General features: G+C 40.5%; 1 protein-coding gene across 2 annotated transcripts in view; it reads right to left on the bottom strand.

Moving 5' to 3' along the window:
- WWC3 (WWC family member 3) overlaps positions 1-23,739 on the bottom strand; it is a 1,641,181-nt gene that overhangs the window by 206,447 nt on the left and 1,410,995 nt on the right. For both annotated transcript variants that reach the window (XM_044072574.1, XM_044072573.1), the window contains exon 17: positions 9,876-10,030. In XM_044072574.1, coding sequence (XP_043928509.1) covers positions 9,876-10,030 — 155 coding nt within the window. The remainder of the gene's footprint in view (positions 1-9,875; positions 10,031-23,739) is intronic.

The raw sequence follows: 23,739 nt of genomic DNA, 5'->3' as shown, positions 1-23,739 counted from the left end.
AGGTGTGCCACGTAGTAGGATTTCCTGACTACTATGGCGATGTGATTATCAAAGGAGAGACTACTGTCCACCTGTGTCCCAAGGTCTCTTATCACTCTTTCAGTGTTAAGTATACTACCACCTATGTTGTAGTTCACGGGTACAGAGTTTTTACCAAAGGGGATGACAATGCACTTTTTGGCATTGAGCTTGAGGCCATGGTGTTGACACCAGGCATCTGTCTCAGTGAGGCCCTTTTGCATGATGTCCACATCATTAGGAGTCTTGATTATGGCTCCTAGTTTGCAGTCATCTGCGAACATCGTTAGCCAAAGACCTTCTGTGTTAGCCTGTACTTCAGAGAAGTAGATACCAAACAGGAGAGGACCCAGGAATGAACCTTGTGGCACTCCACTTGTCACTGGTCTGAAGTCGGATTTGGAGTCTGCTACTTTCACAGTGTGGGTTCTGTCAGTGAGCCAGATGGCAACCAATCTTGTGACATAGGGATTCATACCTAGTTTAGTGAGTTTATCTATAATTCCAGAGTGGGGGATGGTGTCAAAAGCCTTGGCAAGATCTAGATAGGATGTGTGAACCACCTTACCCATGTCTATGGCTTTAGTGACTGCTTCAAAGAAGTCTATCAAGTTTAGGAGACATGATCTGTCTTTTACAAACCCGAACTGGGTGGGGTCCAGAGTTTGGAGATTACCGATGTCTTTGTTTATAAGTTTCATGATGATACATTCCATGGCCTTGCTGACCAGGCTCATCAGGCTAATGGGGTGGTAGTTCCCGGGGTCCTTGGTGGCCCCCCCCTTGTGGAGTGGGATAACCATCACTGTGTGCCATTCGGCAAGCACAAAGCCTGAGGTGAGGCTATGATTGAACATGGTACTTAGGTGGGGTTCGTTCTGTAGTTCGTGTAGAACGCAGCCTGGGAATCTGTCTGGTCCCATGGATGCTGTGTTCCTGGCTTTGGAAAGTGTGTTTTTTACCTGTGCAGTCGTGATTACAGGAACTCTGCATTCTTCCGGTATAGAGATGGGCTCTTTAATGGGTGAGAGGGGGGTAAAGTTAGCACTGAACCAATCTGCCAGGATGTTGGCAATATGAGTTGGGTCTGTATATTTAGTGCCATTGTGCTGTAACTCAGAGCAGATCTGAGTGTTGCCATTGAGATTCTTGACATAGCTACAGAATGCTTTGTGGTTGTCTTTAGAATCAGTGGCGATTTTGTTTTTGTAACTAGCTTTGGAGGATTTTATCAGGGATCACAGCTTCTTACTGAGGCTGACCAGGGAACTCCTACACTCATGGGATTTTACTCTCTTTTGCAGCAGTTTCTTCCTTCTGTTGTACAGTTTGTTTATGGCAGGGGACCACCAGATTGGCTTCCTTTTTTTGGAGGATAGCATCTTGGTTCTGTTTGGGATAGCACAACCCATGCACTCATGTAAGTGCTTATAAAATGCAATTGTGTAGGATTCAGTAGTCGTAACTGTATTGTCCATCTGCATGGGTGTCATGAAGTTCACCACTTCTGTCTTAAGAGGCATGAAGTTGGCTTTGGAGAATTTTTTTTACCATGGTTTCCTTAATGGGGGGTGGGGGGCAGAATGTGGATATCTAAGGTAATTAGTTTATGGTCACATCGGACCAATGAGGCGTTGACTTCAGGTGTGGAACACTGGTCACTCAGGACAAACTAAACCCCGTAACCAACACAAAAAAACACAAAGTGAGTTAAATGCTACTCATTGCCAGAAGTCTCAACCTCCAAATGCACACACTCCAGGCACTTCTCAGTATGGAGAATATTCATATCTGTGCAGTAACAGAAACCTAGTTCAAAGCTCTAGAGAGCACACCAGCACTACCAGGATACTACTCATTCCATACCTTCCAGCATCAGAACCGGGATCATAGCACATAGGGCGGGGATGTATCCATATTCATCAAGGATACCTACACCTCTCTCTACATCCTCTCTACAGGATATGTACCCATAGAATGTTGCACAGCAACATTCTTCCCACTACACAGAAGTGGGGCCACAACAGACCCTTCGCATTCTCGCTCTATGAACCTGATGAGTCTGATCTGCAAGGCAATGGAGCCAGTCATAATGGAAGTCAACAATAAAGACATTGGGAACCTTCACACAGTTGAGCACACCCAGTTTGGCTTCGTCAGATGCAGATCATGACTCCTGAACTGGGTGGATTTCTTTGAGACAGTTACCCAGGCTACAGATGATTGTATGGAGATCCACACAGCCTACCTATACCTCGCTAAGGCCTTTGACACCATTCCCCAGTCAGGTATTATAGATGAACTCACCAACCTGGGCATAAATCCATATATCACAAGATGGATTGCAAACTGGCTCACAGATAGATCCCACAAATTATGAGTTGCTGGCTACATGTCAGAGTCTAAACCAGTAACAACAGGTGACCCCCAGGGTTCAGTCCTGGGGCCCCTCCTGTTTGGTATATACTTCTCAGAAGTACATGCCAACACAGGAGGGTTGTGGTTGACTAAGTTTGCTGGGAACTGTAAAGTGTTTGCCATAATAGATTCCCTGGATGACACAAATATTCTCCAGAAGGGACTCTGTGAGACAGACGTGTGGTGTCAGAATCATGGCCTCAAGCTCAATGTGAAAGAATGCATAGTAATCCCCATTTGGGGAAAAGTACCCACAAACTACCACATAGGTGTTACCCCCTAAAAAGTGACAAGGTAATAAGGGATCTGGGGAAGTCATCTTTCCTTTGACAACTATGTTGCCAAAGTGATTAGGAAATCCTATGTGGCCCACCTAATCAACAAAGGGTTTGCATCAGGATCAAAAGAGGTAGTGGTGGCCACAAACTTTGATAACCATAGCCCTTGTGTGTTTGACTGTACTTCTGAATAGTATACACCAGACAGGAGGGGTCCCAGGACTGAGCCATGGGGAACAGCAGTTGTTACCAGCTTAGAGTCCAACATGGAGACCACAATTCTTACCTTGTGGGATCTATCTGTGCCCCAGTTGGCAATCCATCAGATGACATACTTGTTTATGCACAGGTTGTTGATTTTGTGGATACGACATGTGTGTGGGATGTTGGAAAATGGCTTTTCAAGATCTATGTAGGCCATGTGGAGCTCATTTCATTGATGTATGTCCTGGCTAACTGCCTTGCAAACTGTCTAACAGGTTTAGGGACCATGATCTGCCCCTGACCAAACCAAAATGGGTAGGGTTGGGTGTTTGTAGGCTCCCAATAGCTCTGTTTATGAGTTCCATAATGATGGACTCCATGGCCTTGCAGATCAGGCTTATTAGGCTTATAAGACAATAGTTCCCATGGTCTGTTGTGTACCAACACTTGTGGAATGTGCCAAACATTGCTGTAACCCATTCAACGGTTTCATATCCTGTACAGAGGGTGAGTCTCAACAGACTGTTCAGGTGCAGGGTCTGTTTGTTTTGGAGTTCACATATGACACAGCCAGGGACACCAAGTCATCCCATAAGATTGGATAGAGCTGTTTAACCATTGTATATGTGATTTCTGGGTTTTCACAATCTCCAGGTATGGTAATGGGCCCTTTTGTCAGTGAGAGGGGGTTAAATATGTATGAACCTGTCTGACAAGATGTTGGCAATGTCAGTCATGTACATATATTCATTTACACTTTGCACTAACTCAGAACATATATGAGTTTACATTGATATTTATGACATAGCTAAAGAAAGCTTCATGGTTCTCTATGGACTCTTTGGCAATATTTTTGGCAGAGCTTGGCTTGGATAATATTAGGAGTGCTCATTTTTTCTTGATGATACTGATCGGAGATTTATTGATCTTCTTTGTATTTTAACTTTCTTTGAACAACTTAAGTACTTGTATTACATAGTTTGATTATGACAGGGGTCCAATATATTATATGGGTATGTTTTCATATCACTGTGTGCGCAATGCAGGATTGGTGAATAGTGACATGTGTCTGGAGTAAGAACTGCAACTGCCAGATATGTGTGGCCCACTGCTGTACTCAGACATGGCCTAAGTGTGTGAGCATGCCCAGTATGACCTTTCAGTATGTTGCTGACTGAAATTTGCTAAATTTGTTTAAGCGTGTGAGCATGCCCACTATGGACATATATACTATATGTGTGTGAAAAATCAAGTTGTTTTTTACTTCAGGGCTCACCTTTGTGTTGTACATCGACAGGAAGCACACTGTGCCTGCAGAGCTTCCATGAGTCAATTTGCATGCACTTATCAACATTTCTACATACAGGGGGGACAGCTATTATTTGTACATTTCTACCCGGGGGGGCACACTTGATTGTTACTGTGGGTGTACATAGGATGAGGGGTACACCTGACACTTATACACATTTGCTAGGCCTGCACTGCTATGTCAGGTACTCCATTTCAGTCTGTACTGTTGCCTATTGTACAGGCTTGAGGCATACCACTGTACTGCAGACCTTACCTTCCAATTACACGCATATTAGTTTGTGACTTCATAGCCTACCCAACCAACATCACACTGTCTGGCCTGCTGTTGTCTGTCTGCATAGGCCTGGGGGGAGGTTACCCATATGCCTCTTCAGAGGCCATGATACAGCATTTGTTTGTGTTTGCGTTTGTCTACAACTGTCCTGCTGGCTGTGACTGTTAGATATGTGACCCCCCCCAACTGGTATGTGTGAAAGACTTAAGTTGTGTCTGTGCCAGTGAAATGCTGTCATGGCTTAGTGGTTCAGTACTGTCACTATAGTGCACAGTATCCTGAGTTCGAGCCTTGTCACTGCTTTTTATTTTCCTGCTGGGCAGACCTGACTGGTTAAGGAACAGTAAAGCAGGTGTGAGTGTGTTTACCCGATTTTGCCCGACTTTGCTCAACGTTGCTCAACATTGCTCGACATTGCCCGACGTTGAGTTGGTTAGGGCGGTGTGCAGCTACGCGCAACTGCATTTAAATATGCTCAATACTGGTAAAATGTGCTTAGCAGTGCTTTATATTGCTTAAAACAGGGCACTCATGCCTCAGGTGGTGCTGCAGGGCTGCCTATGTCGGATGCACATAGTACACTCACTATACATGTTTGAAAACAGGTAGTGTCAAGTTAGGCATCCCTTTTACTGTATGTCCGAGTCAGAGAGAGGTGTCATTTCCAGGGTTTCTACTGAGTCAGTGTATGTGCTATGCGTTGCCTCTTTGCCAAGGCCAGGGCATACTGGGCACACCTCCTTCTGCCTACTGGGGCAGGCTCAGGTTGTTCCTCCTCTGAGTCATGCTATGCCTGTGCAGGCCTTGGCAATGGTGGGGGGGCTGTTTGGCCCTACCACATGCTGTTCCTGCTGCAGCTGTTTCCGCAGGATCATATTGTGTAGCATGGCACATACCATAACAATTTGGGTACATGTAGTTGGTGAGTACTGCAAGGCTCCACCAGATGTGTCCAGGCACCGGAACCGTGACTTCAGCATACCAAACATACGCTCACTTATGTTTCTTGTTTGTGAGTGTGCCTCATTATGGAGTTCTTGTTCAGGTGTGTGTGCATTTCTAATGGGTGTCATCAGCCACGGCTCCAATTTGTATCCAGCATCCCCCACTAGGTGACCATCAGGGATGTCCCCACTGGCAAATCTCTGGTACAACTGCGTCAGATGCCAGACGTGGGAATCATGATAGCTTCCAGGGCAGCCAGCACACACATTCATTATTATACCCTGGGCATCGCACATGACCTGGCAGTTGATGGAGGGGAAGCCCTTGCGGTTGATGTAGACCCTACCCTGCTCACCGGGTGGTGCTTTGATGCATATGTGCGTGCAATCTATTGCACCCACTACCTCAGGGTATTCTGCTATTTGGTGGAAAAGACGCATATTGCTGGCCAATGCCTCACAGGAATTGGGGAAATATATGTGGTCACCGACATGTGCTGACATGGCATCCAGGAACTGGTGGAGTACCCTGGATGCTGATGCCTGTGAAATCCCCATCATATCACCAGTTGGTCTTTGGAAGGTACATATAGCTAGTATTCTTAAGCCAACACATGCCTCGGTATCCACTGGGATGGGTTCCCCTATGTTGGTTCTGTGTGTGAGGCGTGGCCAGCACAGCTCAACAATTTGCTGTAGGAGGTCTCTGTCCACCCTATAGCACTCCACTATCTTCAGCTGATGTAGCCCCTGGTAGGTTACCCTGGGTCTGTACACTCTTATCCATCTCCTCACTGTGGGTTGCTCAGCAGCATTCACATCACCACCCTCAGCACCTTACACATTTTGTCTGACTTAAGCTTTTTAAGCTTTCCCTCTTTGTATACTGCAGTGTTGAAGATTTCTTGAGAAAAAACAGGGGGGGAATGATGTTTGCAGAGTTTAAAGTGCTGGGCTGGGCTAGTCTGCTGCCTGTGTAATTGGCTGATTCTGATATATTTCACCTGGCAGCTCTGCTAGTTCTCCTTGGTTAACTTCCTACTACTTCTTTTCCTTCCTTTTGCCTTTCTGTTTCCGCCCAGGGGGAAGGGCCATGCAGACAAGCGCAAACACGTGCACACGAGTGCACACGCTGTGTGCATGTTTGCAAGGAGTTTCCTATCTTTTAACAGTGTGCACCTTGGGTTTGAGGTTTTCAAATAGGACAACTGTAGGCACGCCTCTTTGCAATCCTGAGCAACTCAGGGCAAACACGAGCCACTGTGCTCCAATTAGACACACCCCCTCATGATGTCACCTATATTCTAGTCTTCTACTCACCTACTCCTAATCTTACACTCTTGGGACATGCCTCACATGCTGGGGAAAGTTGGGATTCACTAACCTTATCCTCATTTGCATAGGATTGCCTAGTAATGCATGGTTACATCTCTCACACTGAGCTTCTCCCCCTTAGCAACTACAAGTCAGTAGCCATGTTTTCTTCCACCTGCCATTCACCTGCATGGCAGAATAAGCTTTTTAGTGAAAATGTCTATTTTTGGCTTTTTTTTAATTATTTTCTTGTTTTTATAAGCGCCGCACATTTGCGCGGTGCTGTGCTATGCTTAAACATCGGAGATGAGGGGAAAAAAGTAATTTTTTTATATTTTTAAACATTTTAAAATGCCAATGGCCTTATATTTGGCCATTGGCATGCTTCCTCAACTGCATGCATCCTTTATTTGGAGCTGGCATAGCTCCGTTTAGCTATTTGTAGAAATGTACTCCATTACCAACGGAGTACATTTCTGCGGCTAACACTAATCTTCCAAGGACAGGTTAGTGTTTCCTGGATCGTAAATTTACCTTATTTGCATGGCTTTCACCAGCAAATTAGGTAATTTGTATACCATGACGCTGTCCGTGCAAGAGTAGCTTTAGCAGCTCTTGTGCACACCCCAGCCGGCTGTTCCTGTATCGCACGGCAGACATATTGCCGGTGTGAGCTCCTACACTCTTCTTGCACTCCGTGCAAGCTTTCGTAAATCCGGGGGAACATATTTCCTGTAAGTCATTTTGATATCTTAGTTCATTAAATTTTAAAATGAAATAAATTATACCAAATTCTGAATATCTAATTAATAATTGATCCATTTTAAGTGAACACTGGTTATAACCTAGTTTAAATGTTCTGTATATGCATCTGAAGGCAAGACAAACCAAAGCACAACACTCACACAATCCATTCATCTCTTGGCCGGATGCCATTATTTCCTCTTACCTTCTTCCTTTCTGTCTCAAATCTTCTTCACTAGATTGTCTTCTGCTTTCCTGCACATGTCTCTAAACCACTATAATCATCTGTTCTTTTTGACCATCACTACAATTGGAGCTGCTTGAGCGTCTGCTCTGATGTCCTCATTTCTTCATTAATCCCACAGTGTGCATCCTACATTTCAAGCACTTCATCTCCATCACATCTAGCTTCCTTAACTGACCTGCCTTCACTGTCCAGGGTTCTGTACTGTACAGCAGTACTGGTCTCACCACTGTTGTGTATACCTTACTTTTCAGCTTCTTTGGCATTCATCTGTCACACACTACTCCTGTGCCAATTAGCTGCAGCATATCTTTTTCTAACTTTAACCTCTTCATTTAGACCTCCCTTCTTCTTAACCACCTCTCCTACATACTTGAAGCCATTAACCTGTCCCACTATTTTGCCTTCTATCACAATTCTCTGCTTCTAATTTCTTCTATTTGCTGCCATTACAATTGTCTTATTTGTCCTCAGTTCCCCTACCATTTGCTGAAGTTCTTGTTCAGAGTCTGCCTGTAATGCCACATCATCTGTATACACATCATCTGCATACAGCAGTTTCATTGATCAGTCTCCCCTAGCTTGTTTGCTAATGTAGTCACTACACTACACTGATGGAGCTACTGTACATCACCAAGTCAAATGTCAGAAATCTGGGGATCTAAACCTCTTCTGCAATAGCAGCAGAACACTTTGAAGGGACAGGTATATTTCAAAGAGGATACCACTGCTGTGGAACAGAATCCCCATCCACTTAAAACAAATTTCATCCCTGTCCATTTTCAGTGCAGCTTAGATCTATGGATTTGAAACAGCAGATTTATCCCAGGACTGCCCGTTGTACTAATAAAGGACAAAGGCAGCTCCTAAATGCTTACATATTTTTGAGAGACTGAATAAGGATATTTCAGTCATTTAGTTGCTGCAACCCAAACAATTTAAAAGACTGTTATTAACCAAACCAAACTAATTTCCAATAAGCCAGTAACAGTGCAACAACCACCCACTCAAGGTACTCAGAATTAATCCCATAAAACTCTCATGTGAAAGATTACATTATGCTGCAAAATCTGAAAGAAATCAATGTCTCCACCTAACTACCCGCTTTTGTTGAGATCCCAAACATCTCTCAGCTTTGCATGCACCTAAACCACTTTAATCTATTTGGCTTCAGAAGTAGCACAATTTATACTCCACTTGCAACACATGCAATACAGCATACAGAAGCCAGCTATCTTTGCCACATATATGATGTAATTAAAAAAAAAAAAAAAAGAAAAGAAAACTCACTGCACATCACCAAGGAACCAATGATGGCACTCAAGGTATAGAAAAAAACAATTTGAAGGAAAGTGTTACTGTATTGGGAATGTGGGCAAAATCTGAACAACATCCACTTTCTCACAGACTGTTGAATTACCTTACAAAAAAGCAGTCATGTTACAAGCTGGGCATAATACCAGCTCTTTCAAAGCAGTTAATAATGGCAGAAAATTAACCACACTATATTTCGCTACATTTTCATTTGAAATCAAATGGTACACTATCAATACATTTGTAGAGTTTAATTTACATGAAAATGGAAAATAAACCATGGGATTATATTTTCAGTCATCAGCAGTGGGTCAAACACTTCATAATCACCCAGTGAGTCCTGATGAAACAAGAAAAAAATAACTGTGACACACAAAGCCACAGAACTCAGTTAACATAATATTATGGAATGTCAGTCTCAGCATATGCTGAAATATTAATAAGTGACACCAAATACTGTTTTTTACCATGTAGTTGTCAAGCCTTTATGGGATACATTAAATGTCATGGACTAGCACCCATTCAGTCCTTACTGAGTAGGCTTTGTTGATTAGGCTGCCACTTGTGCATTGACTATAAAATGGCATTTTAGCGCATACAGTCATATGTGCCTAGTGCTACTACCATGTGACTATTTTCAAATGCTACACCTGCATACTTATATGTAGCTTTAGTGATGTCTTTTGAATTTTATAAAAACTAAGTTGAAAAATAGCACTTTTGCACACAAAATCAGAATAGTTTCTTGCATACATTGTATATTTAACACTTCTAAGATATGTGTTTGCGTCTGTGGATATATTAAGATGTACCTTTCTGATATTGCCTCTGCCAGGTCTTCTTTTCTCTCCATTTCAAGCATCTCTTCCTCTGTGTACACCAGCTTCACTCTTTGCTGAGCTAGCTCTCTCTCCACAGCTTCCAGTTGAGCTGTTGTTCTGGCCAGCAATATCGACACAGCATCCTGCTGTTGGAAACAAATAAAACTTTTGTTGTTGTGAAAACTACTGGTTAGATATCAAGTACATACACACTGTGCTGTCACAAACAGCATCAATTTGTTACCCACAATCACACAATTGATCATTGTGTCCATAAATTTTAGTGTGAAAAACTGGAAAATACAACAGAGAGGATGGGATTAATAGTAATAAAGAGTTACACATAATACCAAGTGCCCAAAGATTTCAGTATAATGTAAAGTTGAAAATACAACACAGACAATGGGCTTCAAATAAATGAAACACATGTTTGCAAGGGTTTGCCATCAAAATGTCGTATATCAGTTAAGCGACCTTGGAAGGGTGAAAAGCACTTTCCCCAGATGTCGTAACACTGATTTTTAAAATGAATCCACAACAGAGAATGCTAGTGTACATTCACTCTTGTGGATTCGTTATTTTGAATGGAGATTGCACTATAGTGAGGATCAGGAAATTTACCTTTTCCTTCACTGTGGTGTGATCTTGGAGTTTGTATATATAAGCAGAACGGGGTGTGGGGGTTGCAGGGGGGCTTGCCCCCCTGCAAAACATTCGTAGCACATAACCGGAAGTGTCTGTATTTTTGATAAAGTCGACATTCCTGAGTTGTTGATTTTACTTAATTCCCACTTTCGGTTATGTGAACAATCGATTATTGGATTTTACGACATTTCGGGGTGCATACATGAACACTCTCACCAGTTAGTTGCAGTTGCAAGATTTTGATAGTAAACCATTCGCAAAACATTTGCTAAGGAGGAAAGTTTGTTGACAAAGGGAATAATTAAATATTCAAAACAAGTCAGACAGCACATTCATGTTGACAGCTATGCATCAGGGTACACCAAATAATGTAAGCAGTCAAAACCATGCAGTGAACACAATATACAGAAGCACAATATACAGTCGACATAACAGCCACATGCTACACTGCACAGATCTCACAACAATTAATAATGTGAACTCATGGACCAGGGCATCTCAGAAAGTAAATCTGTATATGTAGTAGCGAGGCTAAACATGCTAGGACTTCCCGTTCACAGTATGACTCAAAATAATGCAAAAAAGCTATAAAGCCATATAGTGTTTGCAAATGCAATATTACACCATCTACCTATGTGGGCATCTGTGAAGTATGTGAAAGAAGAGGGAAGGGATGTGCAGAAAAGCATGAAAAAGGCATAAGCAGAAGTTCGCAAAGAAGAAAGAATAACATTTTGGACTGTGCAGAATGAGGAAGACAGGCAAGGTAGCATTTTTATTTTTTTTAGGGGCCCATTATTTGCTTTATTTACATAAAAGGAAAGTGTGAGAAGGGTGACAACAAAAGTAGGATAAAAAGGGTGTTACAATAGTGTGTATGCATAGACAGATGCATAGAGGTGTACATACACACACTAGGATGGGGAAACGTGATACAGATGGAGATAAGCAGCGGGCAGACAACTGCTGATAAAGACGGTCAGACAGGCCATGGGTAGACATACATGGCATCTGTTACCCCAGCTTAGAATGGAATTCCTGGGATCCATCACCAGCAGAAAAATGGCTAAGAATGCATTACATCCAAACAGAAATTGAGTATTACACTTCTCAACTGGCCCCAATTTTTGCAGAATGTCCTTCATTTTGCCTCATAGTTTTTGCTTTGTACTATGTAATTTTTTTTTCTTATTTTTTAGCAAATCACTGTCGCCTCACAGTAAGACGTTGTCCTGTTTGATTCTCAGCTAGAGCATTTTCTGTGTGGAGACATGCATGAATGGGCGTACCTTCGTTGAAGGTTGTGCATCAGGGCCGGCAACTAAGCACGTAAACATCTACTGCCAATCATTAGCGGACCGGAGTTCCGCTGTGGCGATCCCTAACCGGGAAAAAACGAAAGACACAACAACTGTGGATTACAGTCAGTCAGTCATTAAAGATGGCCATTAGACTTTCAAACTTCTTTGTGTAGTGAAAATGTAAGTTGATGCAAAACCTGTATTTCCATTAACTTTTTTAAGTAAATTTGAGTAATATTTAAAAACTGTTCCTGATTTTGAGCTTTTGTTCCCGTCATTTCTGGCTTTGCATATATATTATACATGTGTATATTATGTGTGTGTGTGTGTGTGTGTGTGTGTGTGTGTGTGTGTGGTGTGTGTGTATACATATATATATATATATATATATATATATATATATATATATATATTTATACACAGACACACATATAAATATATATATATATATATATATATATATATATATATACATATGTGTGTGTGTGTGTGTGTTTGTGTGTATAAACATACAGAAGTATATACATGTATAATATGTGTATTATATACAAGCCATATCACATTGCAGCTGGCACAGCAAAAAACGGTGTTCATCTTCTTATCTACATGCAGGCCTGGCTGCCCATTACCATGGATGACCACTGCCCATGACCCTGTATGCCATATGCTGATAATGAAATTATGTAAGATGCAAATCAAATGGATCTCTTTGTACATGTAATGCATATTAGTTTCATTCATAGCATTAATTGCTGGTGCAATGGTGGTGTGAAGGGGAGTACTACAGGACAAGTAAGTGGCAAACAACGTCATTGTTATACACACAAACTCTTCTTGACAATATTTTTATAGTTTACTGGTTTGTATAATTATTTTACAACCTGACTTACTACAGATCACCAGCTATGTTACACAGTTGCAACTGTTGTGGATGAATACAAAGATGATGATGATGACATCTACTTAAAGAAGTGGGTATACATACTAGCCACCGCATCGCAGGATCCTAAGTGAGGGAGTCTTGGACTTCTGAAACTAGCAGTGTATTAGTTATAGATGTGTCAGTGTGCCAGTAATGAGTGGCAATGCAGTCTTTAATATTTAAAGATGTATGTAAGCTTTATACATAGTTAGTTTTTATGGAAGTGGGATGTAGGGAAGATAACAGGACACTGTTCTTTCTTGCCCTTGATGGGATGCATAGCAGGCATGTGGTATTCAGGAGTGCAGCCTCAGTTATGTCTTCTGCAGAAATATTACCCCTGAAAATCTAGTAATCGCATGTATGGTTTACAGACATCTGCAATGGCTCTCCGCAATTCCATAACAACATGCATAATGTGCAAGCAGTGTTATGGAATTGCATATGTTTACATTTCTATAGCAGGCTCAAAATAGCAACTTGTCCTTTAAAATCCACACCACAATCTGGACAAATTGTTTGGTTCCAGTGCATCAAGATGATGATGATGATCAACATCATCTTCTTTTGGCTGTTCCCGTTAGGGGTCGCCACAGCGGATCATCTGTTTCCATTTCTTCCTGTCCTCTGCATCTTGCTCTGTCACAACAACCACCTGCATGTCCTCTCTCACCACATCCATAAACCTTATCTTAGGCCTTCCTCTTTTCTTGTTACCTGGTAGCTTCATCCTTAGCATCTTTTTCCCAATATACTCAGCATCCCTCCTCAGCACATGTCCAAACCAACGTAATCGTGCCTCTCTGGCTTTGTCTCCAAACCTTCCAACCTGGGCTGACCCTCTAATATACTTATTCCTAATCCTATCCACCCTCGTCACACCCAGTGCAAATCTTAACATCTTTAACTCTGCCACATCCAGCTCAAACTCCTGCCTTTTTGTCAGTGCCACTGTCTCCAACCCATATAACATAGCTGGTCTCACTACCTTCTTGTAGACCTTCCCTTTCACTCTTACTGGTACTCGTCTGTCACAAATCACTCCTGACACTCTTCTCCACCCACTCCATCCTGCCTGTTATTCTTAACCTCCCTTCCACGCTCACCATTACTCTGAACTATTGACCCCAAGTATTTAAACTCATCCACCTTTGCCACCTCTACTCCTTGCATCCTCATCATTCTTCTATCCTCCCTCTCATTCACACACATATATTCTGTCTTAGTCCTGCTGACCTTCATTCCTCTCCTCTCTAGAGCATATCTCCACCTCTCCAGGGTCTCCTCCATCTGTTCCTTACTCTTACTACAGATCACAATGTCATCTGCAAACATCATAATCCACGGGGACTCCTGTCTGATCTCATCTGTCAACCTGTTCACCCCCACTGCAAATAAGAAAGGGCTCAGAGCTGATCCTTGATGTAATCCCACCTCCACCTTAAAAGCATCCATCACTCCCACCGCAAACCTCATCGCTGTCACACTACTCTCGTACATATCCTGTACCACTCTTACATACTTCTCTGACACTCCCGACTTCCTCATACAATACCACAACTCCTCTCTAGGCACCCTGTCATATGCTTTCTCTAAGTCTACAAAAACAAGATATAATGGGGATAATTGCCGGCTGGACAACTTGGCCAACAAGACACCTATCGACTGTACACTGAAACAAAAAGGCAAATATCTGTAAAACCTGAAAGCAGCTTCTAAAGCTACAAGTTATGAAATAATTTCCCCTCAAAAGAGTTTTCACTAATTGCTGTAGTCATACTCAAGTAAATAAATCTATGCCTATAGATGTATAAGAACTGTTATACTCTTTAAAGAAGTTATATAATTTTATACTGTCAAAAGACTTAATGAAACAGTTAAATAAATCAACAGTGTACATTTGGAGGAGCACATTTGCTACTGATAGATCTTTCTTTAAGACTCAATATCTGGGTTTGAAGTTTGAAAACTCTAGTTCTCTACAAAACTATGCAGTTTCAGAAGCATTGCAAAGAACTGAAATTAATCAACAAAAACAGTAGGCCCTACACATCCCACTGCTCTTATACGCCTCTTGGGGTGGTGGAGGTAGGCTCCTTTACCTCCAGTTCAGGTATTTGTCAAAGCAATTAAAACTAAGTTCATGAATTTTTTGGGGAGGGAAACTAGGAAAAAACTCCAAAACCGACAGTGAGGACAATAATTCGATGAAATAAAAATAAATCCTTTATTCGGTGGTTAGAAGGTAAAATCCAAAGGTGAGCAGCAAAAGAACCAGCAAAGTCAGCAAAAGTCGCGCTTTCGCTTGGGTAATACCAAGCTTTATCAAGTCAAAAACAGTTTCTTTAGGAAAAAAGCTGTTGTTTAAATAGGCATCTTAATTGATCACATGCTTAATTGCAGCTGAATCTCATTAAAGGAACCAATTTGACATACCATAAGAAAATAAACAAATCGTGCAAGTATACATAAAAAATAGTCAGCATCTACACTTTGGTAAAATAATGCAAAAGTAGTAAACCATATTGGTTGCATTATGAAATTGTGTGATTGTGTACAAAAAACCTCCAGAAGAGGGAAGAGCAGTGTGAAAAAAATAGATAAAAATTGCATAAAAATCAAATAGGTTTAAAATCAACAGTGCTATGTAAAATAAAAATGTATAGATTACATTTTAGTTAGTCATAAAAGATGGTATCATAATGCACGTAAATAGCACCCAGTCAATAAGTTGTGGAATGTGTGTGAAATAGGGTGTAGGATGGCAGTGGTGTAGTAAAAACTTACTACAACCTTGCTCTTCTAAGTTTCAGCACTGAGCCTATGCTGAGTGTACCGTTTAACCCCGGGGGCCTTCCTGCATCCAACCTAAGCTGCCAAATCAGCTCCCTGTATTCCAGGGTTGATTCACAGTCACCTCCTCTGATGTTTGGATTCAATTGTTCAAGAATCATGAAGGACAATTTATAATTGTGACATGTAAGTGAATGTTTGAAAAAGGCATTGCTTTCCTTTTTCTTTTCAATGTCATAAGTGTGTTCGTACAACCTTTTCCTAAATTCTCTCTCGGTTTTACCTATGTAGAAGGCACCACAGGTGGTGCAGAGCCCAATGTAAACCACTCCTTTGGTTGCACATGAAAAGTGGCCAGGAGATCTAATGTAAGTGTGTCTAGATTTTAAGTGGATGTAAGGTTTGTTTATGATAAGTGCACACTGCTTACAGGCACCACACTTGTAGGTGCCTTTTTTGTGATGTGAGTTGTGGGTAGTTGTTGTAAGTTTCCTCTCAAAGATTTCTTTAAGGTTTTGCCCCCTCTTCCTCACAAACTTGGGTTTGGCTGGAATAATGCTCCTGAAATCATCATTACCAGCCAATACAAACCAATATTTAGAAACAATAGTTTCGATTTGTTCAGAATTAGCAGAAAAAGTGTAGATAAAATTACCATCCTTCTCATTATTGTGTTGTTTTGCAAGGTTAGGGATCTGCACTTGCGTACATCCAAGCAGTGGAGGGTATAAAGTGTTTCTTTTGGCGAAGCAAACTTGGCTCAGCTATTAGTTGACCTCAAGTTATTCATCAGAGGACTTAATCTTAAACATTTTTTCAAAGGACAAACTTGGCAACCTACTGGATTGTGTAGGAAAAGTACTTTCAACCCTCCCACGCACCCGCTCCTCAGGTTGTACGAGGAATTAATTGAACAGGACTTGCGGAACATGTACTGTAACCCCACTAGACTGGAGTCAGCCAATTTGAATATTGACGATTCTGAATACATCAACAAGTTGCTTGAAGAGCATATCAGAATTATGAAACCCGATAAGGGTGGTGGAGTGGTTCTCATGTATGATTCCGCCTACGAAGCCAGTATGCACCATATCTTGCATGATGACACGCAGTACTGTTTAATTTCTCGAAATGAATATAACATTGCACTTGCAAAAATCAAATTCTCCCTATATGACCATTTATTACAGGGGTTTATAAATGAAAAACTTTACAACTTTCTGATTGTCAACAAACCAACTACCCCGGTCATCTTTGGAATCCCAAAGACTCACAAGGGCATCAGCCCGTTGATTTTCAGACCTATTGTCTCGGGTGCAGGTGGTGCGACCGAACCCATTGCCAAGTTTATTGACTATGTTACCAAACAACATATTTCCACTCTTACTCACGTGTGTAAAGACTCATGGGAATTTCTGAAACTTTTCCCCGTTTCTAACTGCCCCCCCTCCTCCTTTATGGTTACCATTGACATTAAAGACCTTTTTTCCAGCATCCCTCACTCCACGGGGTTAGAATGGTTTGCTGATTTTTTCACCAAAGAAACCAACTTGGGCAACAATTTCATCAATTTAATTATTGATATGATGAATATTGTGCTGAACAACAACTACATTTTTTTCAACGGGGAACTGTTCAAGCAGTTAAAAGGAGTGGCGATGGGTGCTTCATGTGCCACCAACTACGCCAACGTGGTACTACACAGATGGGAGCAAGAGTACATATTTGGCACGACCTGGGCACAGTTTCTTACTTTTTACTGCAGGTACCTTGACGACATCTGCCTAATTTGGAAAGGCACTGAAGACCAGTTATCGGCCTTCTTGCAATACATCAACAGCACCACAGAGTTTCTGACTTTCACACACAACATCAACCATGACGAACTGCATTATCTTGATGTCACTATTTACAGGGACCGTCAATCTCTGGAATTAAACTCCAAGGTTTACAGGAAGCCTACTTTTTCAAACTCTCTACTACACTATGAGAGTCAGCACCCGTTTCACCAAAAGAAAGGCATAGTAAAGGGACAACTCATAAGAGCATCAAGAATGTGTAGTAGATTTTCTGACTTCTTAGAAGAGATTCAGAAGTTACATAACATGTTCATTGAAAGAGGCTATCCTGTCAACCTACTTAATTCCCTAACGGATGAAATTCTCGCCAAAAGAAACACTTTATACCCTCCACTGCTTGGATATGCAAGTGCAGATCCCTAACCTTACCAAAACAACACAATAATGAGAAGGATGGTAATTTTATCTACACTTTTTCTGCTAATTCTGAACAAATCGAAACTATTGTTTCTAAATATTGGTTTGTATTGGCTGGTAATGATGATTTCAAGAGCATTATTCCAGCCAAACCCAAGTTTAATGAGGAAGAGGGCAAAACAAAGAAATCTTTGAGAGGAAACTTACAACAACTACCCACAACTCACATCACAAAAAAGGCACCTACAAGTGTGGTGCCTGTAAGCAGTGTGCTCTTATCATAAACAAACCTTACATCCACTTAAAATCTAGACACACTTACATTAGATCTCCTGGCCACTTTTCATGTGCAACCAAAGGAGTGGTTTACATTGGGCTCTGCACCACCTGTGGTGCCTTCTACATAGGTAAAACCGAGAGAGAATTTACGAAAGGTTATGCGAACACACTTATGACATTGAAAAGAAAAAGGAAAGCAATGCCTTTTTCAAACATTCACTTACATGTCACAATTATAAATTGTCCTTCATGATTCTTGAACAATTGAATCCAAACATCAGAGGAGGTGACTGTGAATCAACCCTGGAATACAGGGAGCTGATTTGGCAGCTTAGGTTGGATGCAGGAAGGCCCCCGGGGTTAAACGGTACACTCAGCATAGGCTCAGTGCTGAAACTTAGAAGAGCAAGGTTGTAGTAAGTTTTACTACACCACTGCCATCCTACACCTATTTCACACATTCCACAACTTATTGACTGGGTGCTATTCGTGCATTATGATACCATCTTTATGACTAACTAAAATGTAATCTATACATTTTTATTTTACATAGCACTGTTGATTTTAAATCTATCTGGTTTTTATGCAATTTTTATCTATTATTTTTTACACTGTTCTTCCCTCTTCTGGAGGTTTTTTGTACACAATCACACAATTTCATAATGCAACCAATATGGTTTACTACTTTTGCATTATTTTACCAAAGTGTAGATGCTGACTATTTTTTATGTATACTTGCACGATTTGTTTATTTTCTTATGGTATGTCAAATTGGTTCCTTTAATGAGATTCAGCTGCAATTAAGCATGTGATCAATTAAGATGCCTATTTAAACAACAGCTTTTTTCCTAAAGAAACTGTTTTTGACTTGATAAAGCTTGGTATTACCCAAGCGAAAGCGCTTGTCTGACTTTGCTGGTTCTTTTGCTGCTCACCTTTGGATTTTACCTTCTAACCACCGAATAAAGGATTTATTTTTATTTCATCGAATTATTGTCCTCACTGTCGGTTTTGGAGTTTTTTCCTGGTTTTGTGTGTTTTACACTTGGTTTTCCTGGGGAGGGAAACTAGCCAAGAATTCATTGTGACATTTTAACCCTCCGTATCGTGCTTGGAGGATTTGGACTTCTGCATTTTAATGTTATAATGCTGCTGCTGCTGAAGCTAATTTACGATATTCTTGATTCAACACAACACATTATTTGGAGGAATATTGCAGTTAAACAGATGGAAGGACTCCTGGGATTTTAGGAAAGCCTTATCAAGTGTGTGGGGGGGAGGCCACTAGGGGGAGGTATTAAATCAGAGCTACTCAAATTCCTGAGATGAGCATTTGATGCCATTAACACTAAAATTAGGCACAACACTTAGTCCCAGTAAAACATCTAAAATTATCTGGATTTCAGGATTTTAATTATATCAGGAAGATAGCTAAACTAAAATTCCCTCTACAGTGAGAGCATTTAAAGGAGAGGGCTGAGTGCATGGACTGGAACAGTATTACAGAAAAAGATAAGAGTCATCCTACTGAGAATTTGTATAGGCTCTTGTGTGAGGTAGCAAAACCGAGACTGATTACCGGTACTAGTAAACCAGACTGGCACAGAAGGGTTAATACATAAGTGATAACAAAAGAAGGATCTTATGTTTCTAAGCACCATGTTATGCCACAAAATCCAGGAGGATTTGCTTTTTGGGGGCACTGTTTGTTGACTTTTTTATACATTAACATTTGTTGGCGCATATATTCCTTGCCTGTAACTCCAAATCTTCCATATGTGGCACTGGAGCCTTCTGAGAATGCAAACAACTGGAGCAATTAAAAAATACTATTGTCCTTATGCAACATGTTTTGGCCCGATACAGCGGATCTTACACATGCCTTACATTTAACACGTTATGACCAGAAGTCAGTTAGACAAGTGAGGTAGAAACCTGTTCAACTTACTGATATTAGTTGGTAAAAAGGTAATAACTCGGGCTTGGAAAAAGGCAGAGTCCCCATGCATAGAGAAGATTACAGAATTAGCGCACAAGTCATGTATTATGGAAAGTATCTCTGAATTGAGTGGAAACTCTGAAAAAAAGTTTGTTGAAGTAGGTACCATGCATTGACTAAGTATAATTCCCTTAGAAACAACGTTCCTTTTTTTTGATAATTCTTTTTTTAAGTCCAGAGGGTCACACCACATTTTAAAAATTACATGTTGTTCTGTAGAACCATTGATTTAAATAAGCCAAAATTGTATCTTGTTTTTGGCTCCAAATTGAACGTTTGTTGAATTTAATTTTTTACTAATTGTTACATACGGAATGTAATTGTTCATTTGAATATATTAGACTTCTTGAAAATGTATATTCATATATGAGTATGCACAAATAACAGCTCCTTATATACAGACTGTGTAAGAAATGCAAGGATCTGCCAGATATGAATCCTATATCATACTAAAAGTTTTTATAACGGCACCAAACTTGTCTGCTCTCTTAAAATGCTACTGCCATAGAAGAGAGTTGTTTTGCAGGGGAAAATCAGACTTACAAAGCATAAATTAAGACATCAGACTACAGAGCAGATGATTTAAGTAGGCGGGGTGTACAAATGTTGTAAACAGACTATTTGGACAGTTGTACTTTAAAGTTTCTGAATTAGTCTTGTTTCAGCATTGCTTTGACTGTACTGTGTTGCCCTAAGGCTAGAGTCATATATACTAAGATGAGGATATTATGCTTCACTAATATGGCATTTTTGTCAAGAACATGCACATTTGTGAGCAACCCATTACTTAAGCCATGCCGGGGCAGAAATCCTGCCATCTCATGTTATGCCCCGAACCTGTACTTAGTCAAACGCAGAATAAGTTCAGGGTTCTGCTCTAATATATGTTGATGGGTCTAGGACACATGCTTGACTAGCATATGTCTGAATCACAAAACATCTAATACACATACACGAAAGCGCTTAACATCGAAAAGCACTTCCGTGTATGTGTAGTTCAAAAAAAAATCTACATTTCTGCAGGGGGGGGTGAAGCCCCTGCACACCCCCCCTACTTTATTATTCTCACTACAAGATCGCACTACAGTGGGGAAAAGGGAATTTTCCCTTTCCCGCACTGTAGTTCGATCTATGAAACAGGCACACATACATGAAAGCACTTGTTGATGTTAAGCGCTTTTGTGTATGTGTGTTCAATGTTTTGTGATTCGGACATATGCTAGTCGAGCATGTGCCCGGATCCCAAGTTGATATATATTGCTTATACTCTTGTCTGATCACTGAGTAAAGTCAGGAAATATAAATACTTACAAAATTTCAAATGCTTTCACCCACTCATCCACCTGCATCCCCTTCAGTGTTGCACAAATGTATCATTATAAAATGGTTGTGTCAGCAATCATCAGATTTCAATAAAAACATGGGACAATCTGAATTCACTACAAAATCTGTTTGATGATTTTACTGTATGAATGCTTTACTAGGAAACTCAAACTGGGAGCAACACTTTCCTATGTTTTTATTTCAATGTTTTAGATAGAATCGTTTATGGAAGGTTCGGTTTACAAGAATTCCACTGCACACTGATCAGGAATTGTCGAAATCTACCAGCAGGGTGTCATAAATGAAGTCATTACATGAAACAACTTAGTTGGCTATGAGTGGTGCTGAGTTCATATATCACTAGCTTTGAAAATGACAACTTGTAGTTTTCTGGGTAACCAACACCCTGCCACAGCATACACAATTTTTAAACAATGTAAATACTAACACATTGTCAGTTTGACATACTGTGCAATCTCTATATATTGTGCACTTCTTTCAGCACTGATTGGTGACACAACCATTTTGAAATGATGTATTTATACAACACTGATAAAGTACACTCATGGCTAACAGCCCATACATTTTGGCACAACCTGCAAGATCTACTGGATTTACAAAGTCCACACACTGACACATTTTAGATTATAATCAGAAGTGCCTTAAAATCCTTGGGTATGCTGCAACAAATGTGCAGTTCTGCAAGTGAATAGAAGTTTTAAGGCTTTTGAAGTTTAAGTAGGTATTTGTGGTTAGTATACATTTTCAGTTTGAATCGGTCTTTTACTTCCATTTTTCTGCTTGCAGCTGTGTTTAGATAACTTGACAGGATTGATGCCTCTTGCACTTTAACTGCGTTATTTGTACTTTTTTGTTTGACTCTGCAGCCACATTCTAGACCATTTACTCTGGCTTCCCAATGCCCTCTCTCAACAACAGTGTATTGTTTTACATAAGGTATTTCTCATGGTTTTATTTGAAATGGAGTGCTTGTCAGATGTTCACATCTGTAATGTGTATCCAATTTGCACTTTAATTTTCAAAGTGTACGTGCTATTTTCTTAAATGTAGTTGGATATTTTTAATAGTAGTATTGTGTGTATGTGGTATTTTAGACTTCATTCCTATCAGCATATGTGATCCAGAAGGAACAGACAGCAGAATAGTCTCCACTGTCTTTTGGGATCATGGCATAATGATGCTTGGTGTAAAAGTGAGCAACACACGGTCCTTTTTATGTATTTAGATATTTTATATAAGCAGACTTAAAAGAAATAAATTGCCTGGCATTTTGTCCTGCAAAAACATAACTTTCTAATAAAAAATAATTGAATAGGTCCAATATACCATTTGTCCTTGTCTTCTGGTAAAATCTTTTGTTACCTTGATTTATTGACTCTTTCCGGGTTTCCTCCCATTTTTTTCTATCACTTTGCGATTCATTGTCTTATTGTTTATTGGCGTTTGTAACTTTTTTAGTATTTTATGCTTCTGTTGAGTTCCCATAACTTGAGACTCTCCCTTTTATCCCTCCTTCCCTCTGGCTAGTTGGCAGCAGTAACCTTGTTTTCTGCCCCTCTCCTTCATTACTTTTCCTTAGCCTGTGTACCTCATTTTCCTTATTCACACTTCCCCTCAGTTTTTTTTTCTTTTTCATGTTTTTATTTTCTGTTCTTTATTTCCTCTTTTATACCCTTAATTTATCCTCCTCTATCTTCATTCTCCCATTGTCTGTTGACCATGTAGCAGTCTATCTGTAGTTCTTAATTAAGTACCATGCATATTCTTGCAAACTGAACAAGCCTCTGATTTTTTTGTAGACAACTAATCAGTGTTGCAGTTTGATAATTCCTTATATTGATGGTTATGCTGCTGTAGCCAACTATAGTATAATTAATACAACCAGGAAGGTGAATCAAAGAACTTTTGTATGGTTCTAAAAATGTGTGCAAGGAGCCTATGATTTGAAAACAGCCCAAAGGTAAACTTACCCTGCCACTGGCCAGATGCATTTTTTTTGAATGTGGGTTTCATTGCTGTTTCAGTGAATGTGGGTTTCAAAGGTAGAGAAGTTTTAATGCTAAGTCTGTTTTCATTGTAAGGCTATTGCTTTGTTTAGGTTTAGTAAATGTCTATCAGTGTTTGTGTTATAACATTTGAAATAAAAGTTGTAAATTAAATCCAAACATCTGTAATCATTGTAGAAGTAAAGCATAAAACAGTATGCACGCTGAGAAATTTGAACAGTGTCTATGGCAAATAGGGAGAAATAGCCAAGTAATGGGACACTGGAATGGCTTCATGGGCGGGGCTGCGTGAGTGGGTGGAGCTGTGTGGGCGGGGCTCTGGGTTTGCACCCCCCTGCAAAAAATCCTGC

Source organism: Protopterus annectens, chromosome 5.part0, assembly GCF_019279795.1.
Source record: "Protopterus annectens isolate FY-2018-M chromosome 5.part0, PAN1.0, whole genome shotgun sequence".
Taxonomy (NCBI): Eukaryota; Metazoa; Chordata; order Ceratodontiformes; family Protopteridae; genus Protopterus; species Protopterus annectens.
The sequence above is the reverse complement of the archived record's forward strand: the minus strand, read 5'-3'. Positions and strand labels throughout refer to the sequence as shown.